The sequence below is a fragment of the Nothobranchius furzeri genome, chromosome 4 (assembly GCF_043380555.1).
Source record: "Nothobranchius furzeri strain GRZ-AD chromosome 4, NfurGRZ-RIMD1, whole genome shotgun sequence".
NCBI lineage: Eukaryota > Metazoa > Chordata > Actinopteri > Cyprinodontiformes > Nothobranchiidae > Nothobranchius > Nothobranchius furzeri.
The window spans coordinates 55,374,374-55,393,470 of record NC_091744.1 but is presented as its reverse complement, the minus strand read 5'-3'; the positions used below and the strand labels follow the sequence as shown (position 1 = coordinate 55,393,470).

Sequence of the window (19,097 nt, the reverse complement as noted above, 5' to 3'; positions counted from 1 at the left end):
GCTAAACAAGCACACAGTGTTGGAGTGTTGGAATCGGGAGTGATAGAATCATGCTCAAAATCAGCGCAAAAAAAAAGGGCTGTATCGCGACCGATTGTGCCCAGATGCCAAGAGAAGGTACTTTGAAAAAACTGCTTGCTTCGGTAGTGTGGACCCATATGAAATAACGAGGTGGAGTGGTAACCCAGACGATCTTCCGTCTTTGTCCTATCCCGATATCTTCGCATAGCTTGTCTGTGGAGTAAGCGCATACACAGCGAAGCAGTTTAAGAATTATAAATCCCTGGAGGCCCACATCCAATTCACGAATGGCTGGGTGCAAGATTTGTCCGTCTTTAAGCCTCCACGCTGCGAGTGTGTTGTCATTAAGACAAAGGTAAGTCGCTTTGAACATGATAACTTTCTAAACAACTTCCTTGTTACAGTTTTTGATTTGCATGTACAGCCAACCCATCTATATTGGCCTTGGTTAATTACAGACTTAATATTATAAGTGATTTTTGTGTGTTTAAGGTCCTGCACTCACGACTGAATGAAACTGCATTACAGCCATGGGTCATTGTGAGCTCCAATGGGAGGGTTGAGGCTGCTCACTGCACATGCATGGCCGGAGTGGCAGAGACCTGCACCCATGTCGCTGCTCTGTTGTTTAAAGTCGAGGCTACAGTGTGTATCAGAGGAACCAAAACTGTAAGAGACGAGCCTGCATATTGGGTATTGCCTGGAAAAATGACCAAGATACAGCCTGACATTGTACATAACATTGACTTCTCCTCAGCAGCAGCCCAAAAACTTGTTCTTGATGAAAACATAAACACACCATCTGCATCGAGAGGCAAAAGGAGGCGATCGCAAAAAAGGCACATTCCTATTGCAAGGCTGGAGGATTTGTCACCATTACTCGATACGCTGCAGAAGCACAGCAAAGCAGTGACTTTGTGTGGAGTCAAACTATTACACCAACTACACTACAAATTCACCTACATTACCCCAATCCCTAGTGTGTTTACACAACAGAGAAGCTGAGTCCCTTGGCCTTCTGGATCTTCAGGTGCACTGTCTAAAGTTTCTTACGGCAGCAAGTGTTACAGAGGCGCAGGCAGCAGAGATTGAAGCACAGACTAGATCATAGCACATGATACCTGCATGGTTTCTCTTGCATGCAGGGAGAATCACAGCTTCGGCTATGCATGCTGTTTTGGCTACAAGTTTGGACACTTCAGCCCATAGTGTTGTGAATCGTGTGTGTTACCCAGAAAAGACCTTTTCTACTGTGCAAACAAGTTGGGGTGTCGAGCATGAAGAGGATGCAAGAAAGGCCTACACCGAGATAATAGCATCAAATCACCGCAAGCTGCAGGTGCGTTTATGTGGTTTCTGTGTGAACACCAATTTTCCAGAAGTAGGAGCATCTCCAGACGGACTGGCAAAATGTGACTGTTGTGGAAAGGGGTGCTTGGAGATAAAGTGTCCTTTTAAACAACGAATGGCCAGCATTAAGGAGGCTTTGGCTGCACAGGACAAAGACTTTTGCTTGGAGGTAGCTGCTAATGGTCTTCAGTTGAAGCAGGCGCACCCATACTACTGTCAGGTACAAACACAAATCTTTGTTACGGGCGCCAACCACTGTGACCTCGTTGTGTGGACACAGAGAGACCTTGCTGTGATCCGCATCTTTCCTGCTGTGGATTTCTGGAAACCGCGCTTAAAGCAAGCACAAGAGCGTGTCTTCCTGAACTTGTTGGGAAATACTTCTCGAAACAACGTGCTGCTCTAAATAGTCTGTAATGTTTCATGTTGTGTTACAAGATTGATCACAGCTGTGTGTGGGATGTAAATTGTTTGCATGTTCTTTTTAAAGCACTTGCTAAATACATGTGAAAAGATCAATAATAAAAAAACAAATATACTATTCTTTCTTGTTTTATTAAAACAACTTTACACGAAGTACAACTATTTACAATGTACTGTACATTCAAAAAACAGCTGTAACAATACTCAACAGGAGCAAGTGTCATTTGGCCCTGGTTTGACAACCACACTGGGGCACATATTAACAAAAACACAGCAAACCTTAACGATTTTATCAAGAAGTGTTGTGTCTTCACCCTCACATGATAAGAGTAATCTGATTGGCATTGTAGTGTGTAACATTTTGTACTTGTTGCGCAAAGTACCTATTACTCGCTCAACGTGAATTCTCAGGTGGGCAATTGCTCTTGTTTGTTCAACGTCCCTGGCCTCAAGTTGAGAGTAGCCTTTTGTGAAAGCTGGAATCTTGACCTCCGCACACATCATTCCTACAGCATCTCAGATGTCAAAGCCTCTGTCTGCCAATACTATGTCCCCTGGTAACAGCTTTTGAAGAATGCCACATCTCTCTGTGATGTGTTTATCTGATGCACGACCCCCCCCCCCCCCCATCCCCTGGAAATGAAAGAAATAGCTCCACGGGGTGTAATCCCGATGAGGTATTTTATAGTGTGTGTACACTTGTAATGGGAGTGTGTTTGTGCACGTGCCTTTAAATTTGATGGTCGTTCTGTTCGAATCTCAAAACAGTCAACTATGATGGCCACTCGTTTTCCAAAGGTTACAGTTAACTGTGGAGGCATTGTGGCCTGCAGACAATGCCTCTCGGGCCAGTGCACCAGTGCTCCTAAGCAGGCATACATCAATGGTATCGGTGAAGACAGAAGACAGTGTTTTGTGGAACACAACGAATAGATGGCAAAGATGCTGGACTTGAAGATCAAGTCTCAGACGCATTAGTGTGAGTAAGAGCATTTGGAAACCTGTCAGTTTCTTTGATATTGGCAGGAAGTCTTTGACAGTGCTGAAGAGGGACATGAAGACAGCATAACAATGTAGACCAGTGTAATATCTTACTTTTTCGGTATTGTCCTTTAAGAAAGTTTCATTCAGCTCTGTCTTTTGCAACTGTGCTCGAAGCAGTCTGTTCTCCTCCAACAGCTGGTTTATTTCAGCTCTGCCCTGTTCCGTGCACACACAATCCTTCGTCTGCCCTTCAGTTTCTGTGACGCTGTCACTCCCATCACCACTGTCCACATTTGGAGCTGGTACGTCAACCTCCACTTGTCCAACACAACTGCTGTCAACTGCCTCCACGACATGGTTATCTTCTTCTGTCTGACCTTCATTGATCATCAAGCCTGTAAGATAAAATAAGGTGCATAGACATAAGGTTAATGTACACCAATATTCCAATGACAGTTGTGTGATTCATCTTTGAGTTATTTGCGGGTAACTGTACAATAAGTGCAATTTAGTATGTTTGGGGGGGGATCTGCAATGTGTGCTCTTTTTCACTTCCGTTGCATATGCCTTGCGTGCCAATCGGAGTCCGATACAGTTATGTCGTCATGGCCCATATGCAGTGTTGGTGCCCAGTCTGGATTTGTTACATCCATTTCATATGCTGGGTTGGGGGGGGGAGTCTTGTTCTGTGTAAAAATGAAGCAGTACAAGTGATAATGCTGCAGGATTTCATAATTTTAGCCTTCTCAGCAGCAGCACTGCAGGTGCTCTCCATGTCCAAAACGTGCGTAAGCCAGGTCCTTAGTCAACTTAAAGTTGTGCACATTTTTCCACTAAGTTTTCTTTCATAAATCCCAAAGTTTGCATGGAAAGTTGCTTACGCAGTTTTCCGACCCCGTTTTGTGTGTAAGCAAGCTTGATAAATGAGGCCCCAGCACATTTGAGTTGTTACTCTGCTCCATCACACTTGATTCAGTGGTTAAATCACCTGTGCAGCAGCTCATCATGCTCTGCAGAAGCCTGCTGATTGAAATCAGGTGTGTTGAAACCTAAAATGTTCTAGATAGGCAAGGCAGCTTTATTTATAGAGCACATTTCAAACACTGGGCAATTCAGTGTGCTTTACACTTGGCATGAAATGGCACAACAACAACAACAACAAACACGAGAACACAAATTAAAATATACACAGATAAAATTATAATTTAGAGCTAAAAGGAAGACAGAATTAAGGTTGAACAATTACATCACAGTACAGTGGAGACGATGCAGCATAAGAAACAATTCATTCAAAGGCTGATGAGTACATTAGGGTTTTAAGTTTTGATTTAAACAACACTAGATTTGGGGCACATCTGAGGTCCAGGGGAAGCTGATTCCATATGTGAGCAGCATAGTAACTAAAAACATCTTCACCCTGTTAGGTTCTGACTCGAGGTTCTACCAGCTGATTGTTAGCTAAATATCTCAGGGCCCTATTGGGTGTATATACAGGAATGAGATCTGACATGTATTTTGGTCCTATGCTATTGAGTGATTTATAAACTAGTAGGAGCACTTTGAAATCTATTCTGTAGTTTACTGGTAACCAGTGTGGGGATCCGAGAACAGGAGTGATGTGCTCTGTTCTCTTCGTTCTTGTTAAGACTCTAGCAGCAGCATTCTGAACAAGCTGCAGTTGCTTCACAGCTTTATTGGGAAGACCAGTTAGGATACCATTGCAGTAGTTCAGCCGGAAGAAATAGGTTTTAGGGTGTGTGTGTGTGTGCCTGGCAAATGGGTTGTGGGATGGGGGTGTAACTGTCACAATTGTTTTTATATTCATGGGGAAGGGATGGGAATATTCATCCAGCTCTGACCTTCAGCTCTTGCTGGGTAGGTTTGCGGCCGAGTGTGAAGTGGCTGGGATGAGGATCAGTACCTCCAAATCTGAGACCATGGTTCTCGACCAGAAAAGGGTGGCTTGCCAACTCCGGGTCGGGAAAGAGGTCCTACCTCAAGTGGAGGAGTTTTAAGTATCTCGGTGTCTTGTTCACGAGTGAGGGTAAGAGGGGTCGGGAGATTGACAGGCGGATTGGTTCAGCGTCTGCAGTGATGCAGACGCTGAGCTGATCTGTCGTGGTGAAGAGGGAGCTGAGCCAGAAAGCCAGGCTCTCGATTTACCGGTCGATCTACATCCCAATCCTCACCTATGGTCATGAGCTTTGGGTAGTGACCGAAAGAACGAGATCACGGATACAAGCGGCCGAAATGAGTTTCCTCCGTAGGTTGCTGGGCTCAGCCTTAGAGATAGGGTGAGAAGCTTGGACAATCGGGAGGGACTCGGAGTAGAACCGCTGCTCCTCCGGATCGAAAGTAGTCAGTTGAGGTGGTTTGGGCATCTGGTCAGGATGCCTCCTGGACGCCTCCCTGGGGAGGTGTTTCGGGCATGTCCTGCCGGCAGGAGGCCCCCGGGTCGACCCAGGGCACGTTGGAGAGGTTACATCTCCAATCTGGTCCGGGAACGTCTTGGGGTCCTGCCGGAGGAGCTGGTGGAGGTGGCCGGGAAGAGGACGGTCTGGAGCTCCCTAGTTGGGATGTTGCCCCCACGACCCGGACCCGGATAAGCAGAGGAAGACGATGACGACTGGATGGGAATATGGGTTAAATTGGGTAATTTTAATCTGTTAAGCACTTTGAGCAGCATTTTCTTTTGAATAAAGTTTGTGTAGAAGTCAAGTCCATTACTCGAACTTCTGAGGCTGTTAGACCAGGACCTGGTTGATGCTCTGTGTTGATCCGATGTTGACTAATTAAATTACTATTTGCTTAAAAAACAGTCTTAAGCGTGGAATTGTTATGATAATGCTTCTTGTTTAATGTTGATTGCATTCCAGGTGAAACAATGATAGGAGTAATTCGCTTACCTTCCCATTCAAACGTCTTCACGCCACAGCGGTCAATAACCTGTTTGCCCTTCCGGAATAGTGCCTGACGCCAACAATACCATACCATACCAATTTTATTTATATAGCACATTTAAACACGGCATGAGAGCCGACCAAAGTGCTGAACAAAAACACACAATAAAAACAATCAAAAATAGAAACTAAATCCATTAAAATCAAGTAATCCAACTCGAAAAGAAAAGGAGAAAGGGAATAAGTTAGACAGAATAAAAAGCCAGAGAATAAAGGTGAGTTTTTACACGAGACTTAAAAAGTGAAAGAGAGGAAGAGAGTCTGATCGGGAGGGGCAAGTGTTTCCAGAGCTTTGGTGCACAAACTGAAAAGGCGCGCTCCCCGCGGGACTTACAGCGAGAGCTAGGGACATGTAGAAGGTGTTGGTCAGCTGATCGGAGGGATCTTGTAGGGACATATGGGTGAATGAGCTCAGACAAGTAGCCAGGTGCTAAGTTATTGAGGGATTTAAAAACAAAAACCAGGATCTTAAACTCTATCCGGAGATGGATGGGGAGCCAATGGAGATTTGCTAAAACCGGTGTGATGTGTTCCCGCTGCCTGGTGCCAGTCAAGAAACGAGCTGCTGCGTTCTGCACAAGCTGAAGTCGAGCGAGAGTGGAGGAGGAGATACCGTACAGTTTTGAGTTAGAGTAGTCGAGACGGGAAGTAATAAATGCATGGACAACTGAATGGAGATGACGCCTTTTTAACATGGGCTTAACTTTAGAGAGACGCCTCAGGTGGTAATAACAGGTCTTAACTACCTGGTTGACATGAATGTCCATTTTTAGTTTAGCATCCATCACAACCCCTAAGTTTGTGACACGGGTTTTCAACCCACTTGTGATAAATGGAAGGGTCAGTTGGGGACTTTGAGAAGTACCAGGGCTGAAAATGATGGCCTCTGTCTTAGCGTCGTTCAGCAAAAGAAAGTTTTCTGACAGCCAGCTCTTCACATCATTGCAGCATTCAACAAGGGGCAGTAAGGAGTCATTAGGCTTCACAGAGGCATATAATTGGCAATCGTCTGCATAAAAATGGTAATCAATGTGGTGTTTTTTAAAATGTCACCCAGGGGCAAAATATATAAATTAAATAAAAGGGGTCCAAGAATAGAGCCCTGAGGAACACCACAAGTCAAAGCTGCAGAGGGGGAGGCAGCACTACCCATCATAACATTAAAGGTGCGGTCACAGAAGTAGGACCTAAACCAGTCTAAGGCAGTCCCCTGGATGCCGACCAGCTGGTTCAGCCGAGTCAGCAGAATAGCATGATCAACCGTATCGAAAGCAGCCGACAGATCCAACAAAACCAGCAATACATTAGAACCAGAGTCAAGGGTTAATAAAATGTCATTAAAAACACGAAGATATCATTTCACTTTCACACACGAATGACGGTGATTTATAGCTCGGTCACGTCCTTGTTACCTACAAGGAAAACCAGCATGTTAACCATATACAGTTTGAGAGAGGATCTGAGAGGGGTGGCAACATTTCCAGCAACACTGAAAACCCTCTCAGACGGTGCGCTCGTTGCACTAACGCACACGTACTTGCGTGCGAGTAAAGGGAATCTCTCCCGGTTGTTGCTCCACCATGTCAGGGGGGTTTCTTTAGGGTGGATGCATTCCTCCTGCAGGTAGCGAGTGAGCTCCAGCTCGGCTCAAACTCTCTTCAGGACGGTTGCAGAAGCAGTGCTTGTCCGGGACTTCAGCAGGTCTCCGAGCCTTTATTATTATTTTTTGCCGCTGGTGGCAGCTCTGTCTCGGCCAAGGACTCTGGCTGCGCAGCAGCTGACGTACTGAAAACCAAAGTGCTCCCAAAGGAGCGAAGTAACGTTTCGTTTTGATACCAGTGCAGCCATCCTTCTCAACATGCATCATTGAGTTGAACCAAGTTCAGTAATCGCTGTGGCCCATGATGCAGCGCTGTGGGCTTCTTCATATTGCGATATTTCATTTTTGCGGTTACCGCGACAGCCCTACCGGATACTAGCAATTTTTCCAAGAAAAAATTTCAAAATTTGAGTGCATTGAGCATCCGAGGTAGTAAGAGAGTGGTGGTCACTGGCTGAAAGAACAGCATTGAGGGTCTGATACAGGACACGCTGGTTGCCAAAGGATGCAGTAATAATATTTGAAAAGAATTTATTACGGGCATCTTTAACTACTTTCTGGTAACGAGCCCAGGTATCTATCATTATTTGGTATGAAATCTGAAGCTTATCCTTTTTCCATCTACGCTCGGCTCTTCTGCACTCACGCCTGACAGATCTGGTAGTTGCACTGATCCAGGGATCCGACCGAACTTTAGAGCGTCTAGGTCTCATAGGGGCTATCTGATCTAGCACAGTAAGGCAGGAAGATTGAAAAAAGTGCAACAAATCATCAGTGCTAGAAGACACCGGCAAAGTGGAAACAAGATCAGTGAAACAATGACATCACTACCTTTATTCCGCCCAGTAATAATGACACGCCCACATATCAATTAAAGCATCAAGACCAAAGAAAACCAAACAACATATTTGGCTCCTATAGTTTGATTGATAGAGAAAGTCGTTCATGCTTTTATCAAAGTCTAGTCTAGTCTGGATAGGACTTTGACTCTTGCTATTTGATGAAAGTGATAAAATGGTGATTTAGTTATAGTCTTTGAAGAAATAGACTCCTCGATGTCTTATGGCTTTATTGACAAGGATGAAGGAGCCCCGTGGTGACATACAAAGCTGAGTGAGCAGAAGCTAACGGCAGCGTGAAGCAGCAGTATGGGCTGATGGCCAAAGCTAAGCAATGCGATAAAATAGGTAAATAAATGCAGCGCGGCTTAGCATGCATACTGACAATGTGACCATTACATTAGCTTAACAAGCAGGTGAAGACTTGTAGATACAAGTCGAACAGTAGCATAGATAGACAGCAGTGTGATAGTTGAGCAGCAGTATATACAGTCAGGGATAGTCACATGTACTTGACTTCAGGCACATCCCTGAATACACCTTTTTCCCTCGAGGTTTGATTACAGCACACCCTAGTGGCCAGTGGTGACCTCTGCAGTCTTAATATGTCTAGTGGTCCACTGTATCAAAAGCGTCACTGAGGTCGAGCATCATCAGGACATATGCTTTATGATGAGGGATACCGGCCCTCCAGGCCAGGAATTGCAAAGCCCTGCTGTAGACCCTCTAGGATCCTCCTAACCCTGGTTTCACACTGCAAGCATCAGCAGAACAGAATAGCAGTGCAGTGGCTAACTCGCGAACTTCAAAGCAGTCCTTTTCACACCGGGAGTGTCTTGGCCACTGCACGGCTTCCTCATTGCGCCTCGCTGTACCCGCGAGATTCTAAAATCCCTCGAGACTTCCAAACACCTTCCTCATCGAGAGATCACAACCCCCGCGAGGAATCACACCGTTGCACTTCTCGAAAGAAACTGGTGGTAAACAAAGCTGTTTGGTCACACGTACTGACGTAAGTTATATATAACATTGTAACGTTGCATTTTATTTTGAAAAAAACAGGGGATTTTACACTGAAACCGTGTGGTTTCCTGTCTCGCACTATGTAAACTGCGGAAATTGACGTGTCCCAGAAGCGGCTCGCGGAATAAGTAGAACTCGATCCTATCTTTAGCAGTGCGGCATGCCGCTTCTGGGACACGCCTGGAAATTGCCGCGTCGCGGCTGGTTTGAAACACTCCATAGACTATAATTGGATGATATTTGAAGCGGTGCCGCTTCGCTGCCGTTCCGTTCCACTGATGCTTGCAGTGTGAAACCGGGGTAAGGCCATAGATCTGGTCCAGTGTTCTATGCCGACGAAATCCCCTGTTATTTTCAAAATAAAACGCAACGTTGCGATGTTATGTATAACTTACGTCAGTACGTGTGACCGAACGGCTTTGTTTACCACCAGTCTCTTTTGAGAAGTGCAAGGGTGTGATTCTTTGCAGAGGTTGTCTTTACAGTATGTTCTAATGGGAAACAGGCTTCAACACAAACGGTTGTTTTCTGCTTGGTCCTAGAGCTCAACCAGTGTCAATTTAATATAGCGTAAAATTGTTTTTGGATGGTAAAAAGTGCAGGGGTCAAAACTTGACTTTGGAAAAAGTGGGGGGGACATGTCCCCCCCCAAAATTACGTCCATGATCCGGCTCATCCCTAGCTGTAACCACCCTGCCCTGCCTCCTCCTCCTTGCTGCCTGCCGGCTGAGATCACAAGCAACAACACAGTAGTTCCCGCTGCTTCCTCAGGAAACGGCGCAAAAATAAGTAAATAAGTCAATTAAACTTGGGATCTTGTAGGCAAGACGCTGGGATTTCAGCCGCAGCGGGCCGCCATGGCTAAGCCTATGTAAGGGAAACACTGGGTTAAGTTGAACATTTGTCGGGCCGCAAAATCCGACACAGCCGACTCGAGGTCACCTTTAACCAAGGGAGAGCAGCAAAATCAGAACCCAGGGACCAGAATATAAACCAGAGGATTCTCACTTTTATTCCCTTTAGGTGAGAACAATATAAGGGCACAGACAAAATTCTCTTTTCTATAAAAGATTAAAAAGTCCCATTAAAAAAAAACCTCTGTACAAGCACTAGAAGTCCCCTAAAGGAAGAAAAATAATGTTCCACAGCGCCAGCAGTAGGTCCAGTCCCATCAGCACCGCTCCCCTGCTGCATTCCAACCACCTCCTGGCATCAGGTACAAGGCCTAGCTGACGTCACTGCGATCCTCGTCACCGCCGCTGTCACGCTACCCTTCCACAATCCTCCAGCTCTGCCCGGCGTGACTGCAAATATAACACACTGGCCAGACGCACTGCCTGCAGGCCTACCCGCAATCCTCCTTCAATCTCCGGCACAATGTGTAAGGAGAAAACAACGGTACTCACAGGTGAGGGCAGAGTTCCACCCCTGCCCAGTTTCCGTCCGCACACACGCTGTTGTCCCTCTCACGGCTCTCTTGCCGTCCTGGACTCACGATCCGCCACTCCTCGATCTGCGCTGCCGGACCGTTCCTCAGTGCGGTAGGGGTACTCCTTTTTGCGCACTCCTTGGGTTATCAAATCTGCTGCCTGGTTGTTCACCTCCAGCTCTGCAGTCTGCCTTTTTATGCCACCTGCTCCTGCCACAGCTCTCTCCTCAATCATGAGTTTTTGTTTTCAGCCACACCCACAGTCCACAGTCAACTCCAAGCAAAAACACTTATTAAAAAGACAATATTAAAAACAGGCAATACGAAAGATATAACATCAAACCCATATAAATAAAAATCACAGCATGCCAATATAAACCCTAAAACAAACACACAAATTCCCACTGTGTGACACATTCTGCTCAGTTTTGTGGCGTTTTATCAGACTCTGAAACAGGAAATGACTGCAGGCAGCAGGCAGAAAGCTCTGAACAATTAGTGACTCCAACCCTTAGCCAATCAGCGACCGCCAGTCACGATGCTGGCCCTGCTCAGTCCCTGGAGCCACAACGGAGCAGGGACTGAAAAGTAGCGGGAGAATACCGAACTGAATAAATATAAATCCTATAAATGGTGAACGGTTTGTTTTTGTATAGCGCCTTCTTAGGGTTCTATAACCCCCCCAAGGCGCTTCACAACACAATCAGTCACAATCCATTCACACGCTGGTGGGGAAGAACGAAGAATAAAGCTTCCCATCCCAGACTTTTCATCTATGTTTGTCCGCTTATCCAGAGTCGGGTCGTGGGGGCAGCAGCCTAAGCGGTGAGGACTAGACTTCCCTCTCCCCAGCTTCTTGGGCCAGCTCCTCCGGGGGAATCCTAAGTCATTCCCTGGTCAGCCGAGAAACATAGTCCGTCCAGCGTGTCCTGGGTCTCCCTTAGGTCTCCTCTAGGTTGGACGTGCCCAGAAAACCTCACCAGGGAGGCGTCCTGGTCAAATACAACGGGCCACCTCAACTGGCTCCTCTCAATGTGGAGGAGCAGCGGATCTACTCTGAGCCCCTCCCGGATGACTGAGCTTCTCACCCTATCTCTAAGGGAGAGCCCAGACACCCAGCAGAGAAAACTCATTTTGGCCGCTTCATCAAAGTATCAAATGCCACAAAGAGTCTCAAATAACAGTTTCCATAAAAAGTGTTCTACTGACCGTTTTGAAGGAAAGAGATTACGTCATATTTATTATGACAGTTTGTATTGTATCCCTAGTGAGCAGAATAATTCACTAGAGTGTTATTCAGAAGTTTGTAGCAATAGATGTACAACAAGTGATAGAAACCCTGTGATGCAACCGTTTCTTAATGGTGAAACTGCTCAAGTAAATGAAAGTGTCCAGTCTTGATGTTTGTAATTAGATGCACTTACACTTACAGATTAAAAACACTCACTAACACAGGCTGCCAGTGATTACAGCTGTTGTTCTCTAATGTTTTAGTCAGCAATACTCCATCCATTAATTGTGTAACCAGATATAAGTGTTCTGTCTTTTTTTTATGTACATGCTCCTACTTGTACACTGAAGAGAAGCTTGGCCTTCCCCTTTCTATCATTTCATGTGTACTCTTCTACATTTTAGCTAATTTAAAAAAAGAAAAACTTTTTTTTTCTCATGCGTCTTCAGCGTTAGCTTCCACCTGCTGTGTTATGTACACACTTGAAATCAGCCTGGTCAAAATGTACCTATTAGGGATACAAAGTGAATCTCCAGGTTTCTGGTTTTGTCCTCAGAAAGCTAAAGAAATGGGGCCCTTCCAAACTACAATTTTAATCATGGTTTCTTTCACTGCTCAACAGAGTTTAGGTCCTTACTGTATCATAGCGCATCATCTGACCCAGCCTCCTCTCAGGAACGTTTAAGGTGAAGCCATGTTTTTTCTGCTGGACTCACATGTCTGATTATCAGAGTATAAAAGTTGGAAATGCTTCATTAGAGTCCTCTCATGTGTAAGCATCATCTTCCTAAAGGTCCTTCTGTCCACAGCAGTCAAAGATAAAGTTTATTGTCATCAGTTCTAACTTGGTGCCAGGTCATCCAGTAAAAACCATTCATGCACACCACTGTCTGGTTGCTGGGTTAGGGATCCTAGTGTGCAGTGCTGAGCAGGGGTGGACTGGGGCACAAAAGTGGCCCGGGAACTCCTGTACCTGACCCCCTACTTGGGGGGCCGGGGTGGCAGATGATGGCTTATATTGTGTGATCAGGATGAACATTTTTTGCTAAATCTGTGTGCAAATAGGATTTAAAACGTCTGGATGGGTTTGTGTGTAGGTAGTTTCCCCCAATTGTAGTGCAATCCCTCTAATAGTAGCAAACACTCGTCATTAAACGTGAGACTATGATCTTCATGTCCTGTGTTAAACCTGAGAAAACCACACTGACCAGCAGCATAGCCTCACAAAACCATCTCTTTTCTTAGGCTGTAGATTTGATTTTGATCCATTGATTATAGGAAAAATAAGGAAACACTGATTTCAAGTCCAGTCTGAAAACCATAAAGATTCTGCTTGAATTTTAAGATTAGTGTGATTATTTTTCGACATTTTCACAAAGTGTTATTTGAAAAGGGGATTCTTTTTTCTATCCACCTTGAAGCTCCAAGGTGTCTACATGAACAAGGGGGTGTCAGACAGATCGGTGCTGCTGGATTTTCAGGCTCTGTGCAGACAGACACGATGTCTGGAGGCTGCTTTTATTTCCTGGTTGTCTATGCGCAGCAGAGTTTTTAAGCAGACGGTCGTGTGCTTCGACACATTTGCATACTTGGTGTGTGAAGAGGTGGAGAGGGGGAGGGTTATTAATAATAGTGTTGCACAAAACTGCCCGCAGCTTTGTGAAGGAGATACGGAACTGTTGAAGCTGGTTTCCATAATAGTGTTTCTGTCTGTCGATGCTAAACTTTAACTATCAGACCATGTGGAGTGAATAACACTCAGAGGTTTCATGCTGTCAGCTGAAATTGTGTTAATTGTTGCTTCGTGTCACGATTTTTAAGCTAAAAGTCGGACCTTGGTCTGATCTGGGGGTCATAACTAGGGATGCACCGATCAGGTTTTTTGCTGCTGATCACCGATACCAATATCAAAGAATGCTGATCACCGATACCGATCACGTGGATTGGCCAGAAATTTTCTACAACATTATAATGAGTGGTACAAACTACATAATCTGGGAATAAAGGAAATGTAACCTAATCTAAAATGGTCTGTATTAAGGTTGACACGGTGTGAAAATGTAACCTCACGGTTATTGTGACCAAAATTACCACGGTTTTCAGTATTATCACGGTATTTTTTTTAAACGTGCTACATTTTCACACAATTAAATAAACCCTGTATGTCAGGAAATATTGTCCTCAGTTTGTGTCTAAATTTTGCCTAAAATGTGTTATTTTGTAATTATATTGTTTATTTGTTTACATTTTTCCCTTTAGTCTTTAAAATACCAATATTTGCCCATAACTTCTTATTTTATGTCTGTTTGATGTCATCATTTAAAAATATTAGATCAGATGATACTCAGTACTCAAGTAGCCTTCTAATCAGATACTTTTTTACCCTTACTTGAGTAATAAACCCTATATCAGGAAAATATTGTCCTCGGTTTGTGTCCTTCCAGTGAGCTTTGCAGATGTGGGAAAATGTCATCAGGCAGTAATCGTTGTTGAATTCATAATTATTCTCGGAGAGAGACCAACTCTTATCTGCCCCTGGGAGCCCCGTAATGCATAGCGTCATTTCAACATGGGGGTGTCCGCGACACGGTTTATATGCAGGTAGCGGCGCTGCGGCTGCTTTATATAGCGACTCGTTGCATTCTCCCTCAACCCAAATCCTCGGATCACACATTTTAGCTAAAACGCTAACGTTAGCTTGCCTTGCGTTGACTGTAGAGTTGTGGGTGATGGTCACGCAGATGTGTCTTGAGATTTGAAGCGTTGCTGCCTTTCACAGACACTTTTTCTGCTCGTGCTGCAAACAGGATAGCCGTCTTCGATAAACTCCCTCGGCATTCTTCAAATATCTAAAATATGCCCGTACTTCCGACTTTGTCTTCTTTGAGGGATAATAAATGTCCTCCTGAGCGCTGCCGTCTCCTCCTTTGACCATTATTTCAGCTTTAGCTTCAAGAAAGTTTTGGTCGTAAACAACAAAGTGCGCATGTGCCGCCGGCAACTTCAGCAGATGATACGGTGGCTGGTAAGGGTCACCGTGCCTACACCGCAGCCACGGTAAACCCACCAAGATAATATAGTTTTTTTAAAAACAAGACGGTTATTATTGTCAACTTTTTTTTTACCGGGGTTTACCGCTACACTGGTTACCATGACAACCCTACGGCTGATCGGTCTGCTTTGATCTATTTTGAAAATTCCGATCAAAACTGATAGGGGTGCTATCGGCCGATTACGATCAAATGCCGATCCATCTGTGCATCCCTAGTCATAACACTATAGAATCAGCCAGAAAGCTAGATCTATCAGAACATAATTGAACAAAAACTAGCTGGTAGTTGACTCCTTCAGGACCAGCGGTATGTTTACAATCCTTCTGGTCCGCTGTAGTCTTTGGTAACATGGTGATAAACTATGCTGGTGTATCTAAAAAAAGCAACAGAGCTGCTTTGAATACTTTTCTTAAGCCAGCTGCTACAGGCCATGCCCAAATCAGATTCCAGTTACAGTTACTTGTTTAGCAGTTCATTCTGAAAACAGAAACTAGACCAACCATAGCAAAAAGGTTTTGTTCTGCAGGTCGGTCTAGCTACGCTCCATCGTAGCCTCCGCAGGTCCACCATTAGGAAAAACAGCTTTAGGTCTCTGGCCAATCACGGAGATCTATGTTTGCAGAGAGATGTTTGGCTTAGCACCAGAGCTCTGACTGTGGAAAAACTACAAACATGGTGTAGTTTCAGGAACATTTGAAACTTCTTTGGCATCAACTTTGGACTATTTAGACTTGGGCTCTTCTTTCAGACATGAGCTGATGTGTGTTTTAAGGCCTTTATTTGAACAAGGATTTATTTTCTGCTTCTTCTTTGTAAGATGGACTGCGCCGCTGAATAATTTCTGTAGCAACGAGTACATTACGTTGTTTTATGCTCTGATTGGTCCAGTTGCATGAGACAGTTTGAAAGACCGCCGAGCTCTGTCTACGGGTTGTGGCCAGACTATATAGTTACATACGTAGGATGGCTTGGCTAATATAAACACTTTTAACATGACTGTTATAAAACCATGTAAACACTGCTGAAAACAAACCAAGATGCATAACTAATCAAACAATAGAATAAAAGACCCACCAGATTACTCTGGTTATAAAGGAAAAGAGAAAAATGTTGCGCTTCTGCTCAAGGTTCTGATCCAGTTGAATGTGATTTTAAAGGTCAAAAGTCATCAGTTGCATGTTGATGGAGCGGAGCAGGTGAGCTTCAGAGTAAACGCAGCAGCAGAAGAGGAATCTAACTGTGCCTCATACCTGCTCAGCAATAAAATCAGTTTAAAGACGGTGTTTAAAGCAACAACGTAGTTATTTTGGGAAATGTTGGTTAACTGTGCTTTGATTTACACCTCGGGTCTTTTGTTACAGATCTGGATGTGAAGACGGCTACTTACACTACACAGTCTCATGTTGGGCAACTTCTGCACCAGGAGCTGAATCGTCACACTCCATTTTGTCTCTCGACAAACGAAGACCAGCCTGCTGGCTTCCAGTCTCAGGGCCCTTACCATGACACCCAGCTAACCCCCAGGGCCTTTGACTGCCCCAGCATCCAGATCACCACCATCACTCACAACAATCATGTGGAGGCTGACAGTACCTTGGAGGTTTTGGCAGCTGGTGGTGCAGAGGGGGGCTACTGTGAGCCATCTTGGCCCAGAGATCAGCTCTACCTGCCTCTGGACTCCTGTTACCGGGAGACGGCACTCAGCCTGAGTCCCTGCAGCAGCCTGTCCTCTCGGAGCTGGATTTCTGACCTCACTTCCTGTGAGTCATTCTCCCATGTTTATGAAGAAGAGGAGGGGGAACCACAGGATGCTGCCCTCCTGGCTCTGGGTTCACCAGGATGTGGAGGTGGAGCATTTGGGGTGGAACTGTGGCAGCAGAAGTACCAGCATCCTTCACCTTTCAGCCCTGTGTTGTCGCCACATCAGTCACCTTCCCAGTCCCCTCAGCCCAGTGTCACCGAGGAGACCTGGCTGAACCGCCGGCCCACCTCCAGGTGAGTCTAATGTTCACACCAGGAAAAAATATATGGAAAGCTTTTCCCTGTGTGTTAGGAGGAAGACCCACAGAGGCTGGTTGTTTAACAGGAAGGAAGAATTTTGTATCAAAACGGTGAACCTAAGCTTTTAATTTTTCCAAACCGATATGATGCAGATACTTGGATCTGAGTACTCGCCGATATCGATTACCGAAACTTCTACCACACAAAAAAAAATGCAATGATTTGGAATTCAGATTTTATTTTCTTCTCTGCTTTCAACAGGAAAAGACTGTGAGGTAGATAAAAAGTAAAATATATGAATAGAAATCATCACAAAACTAAGATATTAGGTGAACAGAAATGACAAGTTACAGTGAAGCCATTTTCAAGCGACTGCATTGGTATCGGTTAACTTTTACCGATACCGATACTGGAATCAGTATCAGTACTTTTAATGTGTTTGCATCACTTCAAAGTTAAATGTTTACTTTTTCAAACATGAATAATCAAAAACTGAAATATGAGCTGAATGAAAATAAAATCTTTTGTTGCACTAATGTGTGGACTTTTAGTGTTTTCTGGGCTCTGTTGGTTTTCCCATAACAGGTTTGTGTCTCCGGTGTAAACCTGAAACGACTCACGCTGTTGTTGTTGTTGTTGATGATGATGATGAATACAGTTCCAGGGCCATCTGATACATGACGGTTTTATTCTGAAGCCTAACCTGGCTAATCTCTTCTGTTAAGGGTTAAACACTATTTTACATACTGGTGAACTTTGTCTCCAAGGATTCATTTAGTAAAGAACCTGAACAAAGTACAGAAATGCAAAAAAATGAATGAACCGGCCACAACGTTCACATGGGCTAGTACACTTGGCCCTGCAGGTCAGTGACCTACCACCCCTACAACACTGAAGCTAACATGGGCGCATAACCATTTCAAAACATAAAATAAAAATGTATTTAAAAAACTAAATATTTGTCCCTAAATGAGCTTCTTGAAACCTAATTAAAGCTATTATGACGTGTTTGAATTACAACAATTTTTATTCTTAATTTAAAAGACATTTTTTTGCCTATTAGGCGTGAGACCTTGTGAGAAACAGGTTTATATAACAAAGGATGTCAGGATTTCTAAAATACAGTTGTAGATGTTGTTAGTGGTAGCTGTTTGGTGCACCATTACGTAGTTCGTTAATGATGACGGTGTCCTCCTTTAGGCCATCGTCCAGACCAACATCTCCTTGTGGGAAGAGACCTCACTCCAGTGCTGACCCTCTTGCCTGCTCACCCTCAGCGAGTCCCACACCAGGAACATCTCCAAGGGGCAGTGTGACAGAAGATACCTGGTTGGGAAGCCCCGCCACTGCCCTCGGAACCATCCTTATTTCTGGTTGTCAGGAGCTTGATGTTCCTTCCAAAACCAGAAGAACATCAGGAAGTAATCTGTGCCTCTTGGCTGGTCAAGGAGGCCCTGGTCTTCAGTCATACCAGAATAGAGGCGAGGAACAAGAGCAAGGTGTACTAGCGGAGCTCTTCCTTCCAGTGCCTTCCCACTTCAGCTGGAGCAAACCCAAACCTGGGAATCTTCCGCTTTTCAGGTTGGTGTTTATCTAAAAGGAACTGATTGCCTAAAGGTTCTAAAAGTTTTTTTAAGCAGGAAAACAGACAAATATGCTGTTTTGTGAGAACGTTTAGTCATTTTCTAACCAAAGGTAGCAAATTCTATCTGTAAATGTCACTAATGGCATATTCTACAGTTGATGTCACCACGAAGTGCTGCTGGGTGCTGATGCTAGACGGATAAAGCACATTTACCAACTGAAAAAACACGGACAGAGCGCTTGGACGTCGATTAAAAACAACCCGGCAGACACAAAATGTAAACTTTTATACTCTGTTACTTGTTACTCACAGTGCTCAAGGAACATTTTCTCTAAGTTCTTTTTTTTTTTTTTTTACTCTTAGGTTATTATTTATGTCACTATTTTTACATACCACCCACCTCCGGTCCAAAGCCTTTTTTGTCCATGTTTGGATGCTGCTTGGCCGAGCTGTTCACCTGAACTTCTTCGTTAGCACGCCTGCATCCTGGACAACTCCACATCTGAGAGTGTTGCTAGTATCAGCTCATTATTCTTGGAAATATAACCTTTCCCACCTGCAAAATATCTGGAACAAATACACATGCACCCCTTGATCT

At 44.5% G+C, this 19,097-nt stretch overlaps 1 protein-coding gene and 1 pseudogene across 1 annotated transcript in view; one reads left to right on the top strand and one right to left on the bottom strand.

Moving 5' to 3' along the window:
• Positions 1-19,097, top strand: part of nfatc3b (nuclear factor of activated T cells 3b) — a 46,777-nt gene that overhangs the window by 11,502 nt on the left and 16,178 nt on the right. The window contains exons 2-3 of the mRNA XM_015963898.3: positions 16,275-16,908; positions 18,115-18,495. Coding sequence (XP_015819384.1) covers positions 16,275-16,908; positions 18,115-18,495 — 1,015 coding nt within the window. The remainder of the gene's footprint in view (positions 1-16,274; positions 16,909-18,114; positions 18,496-19,097) is intronic.
• Positions 1,990-3,357, bottom strand: LOC139069634 (uncharacterized; annotated as a pseudogene).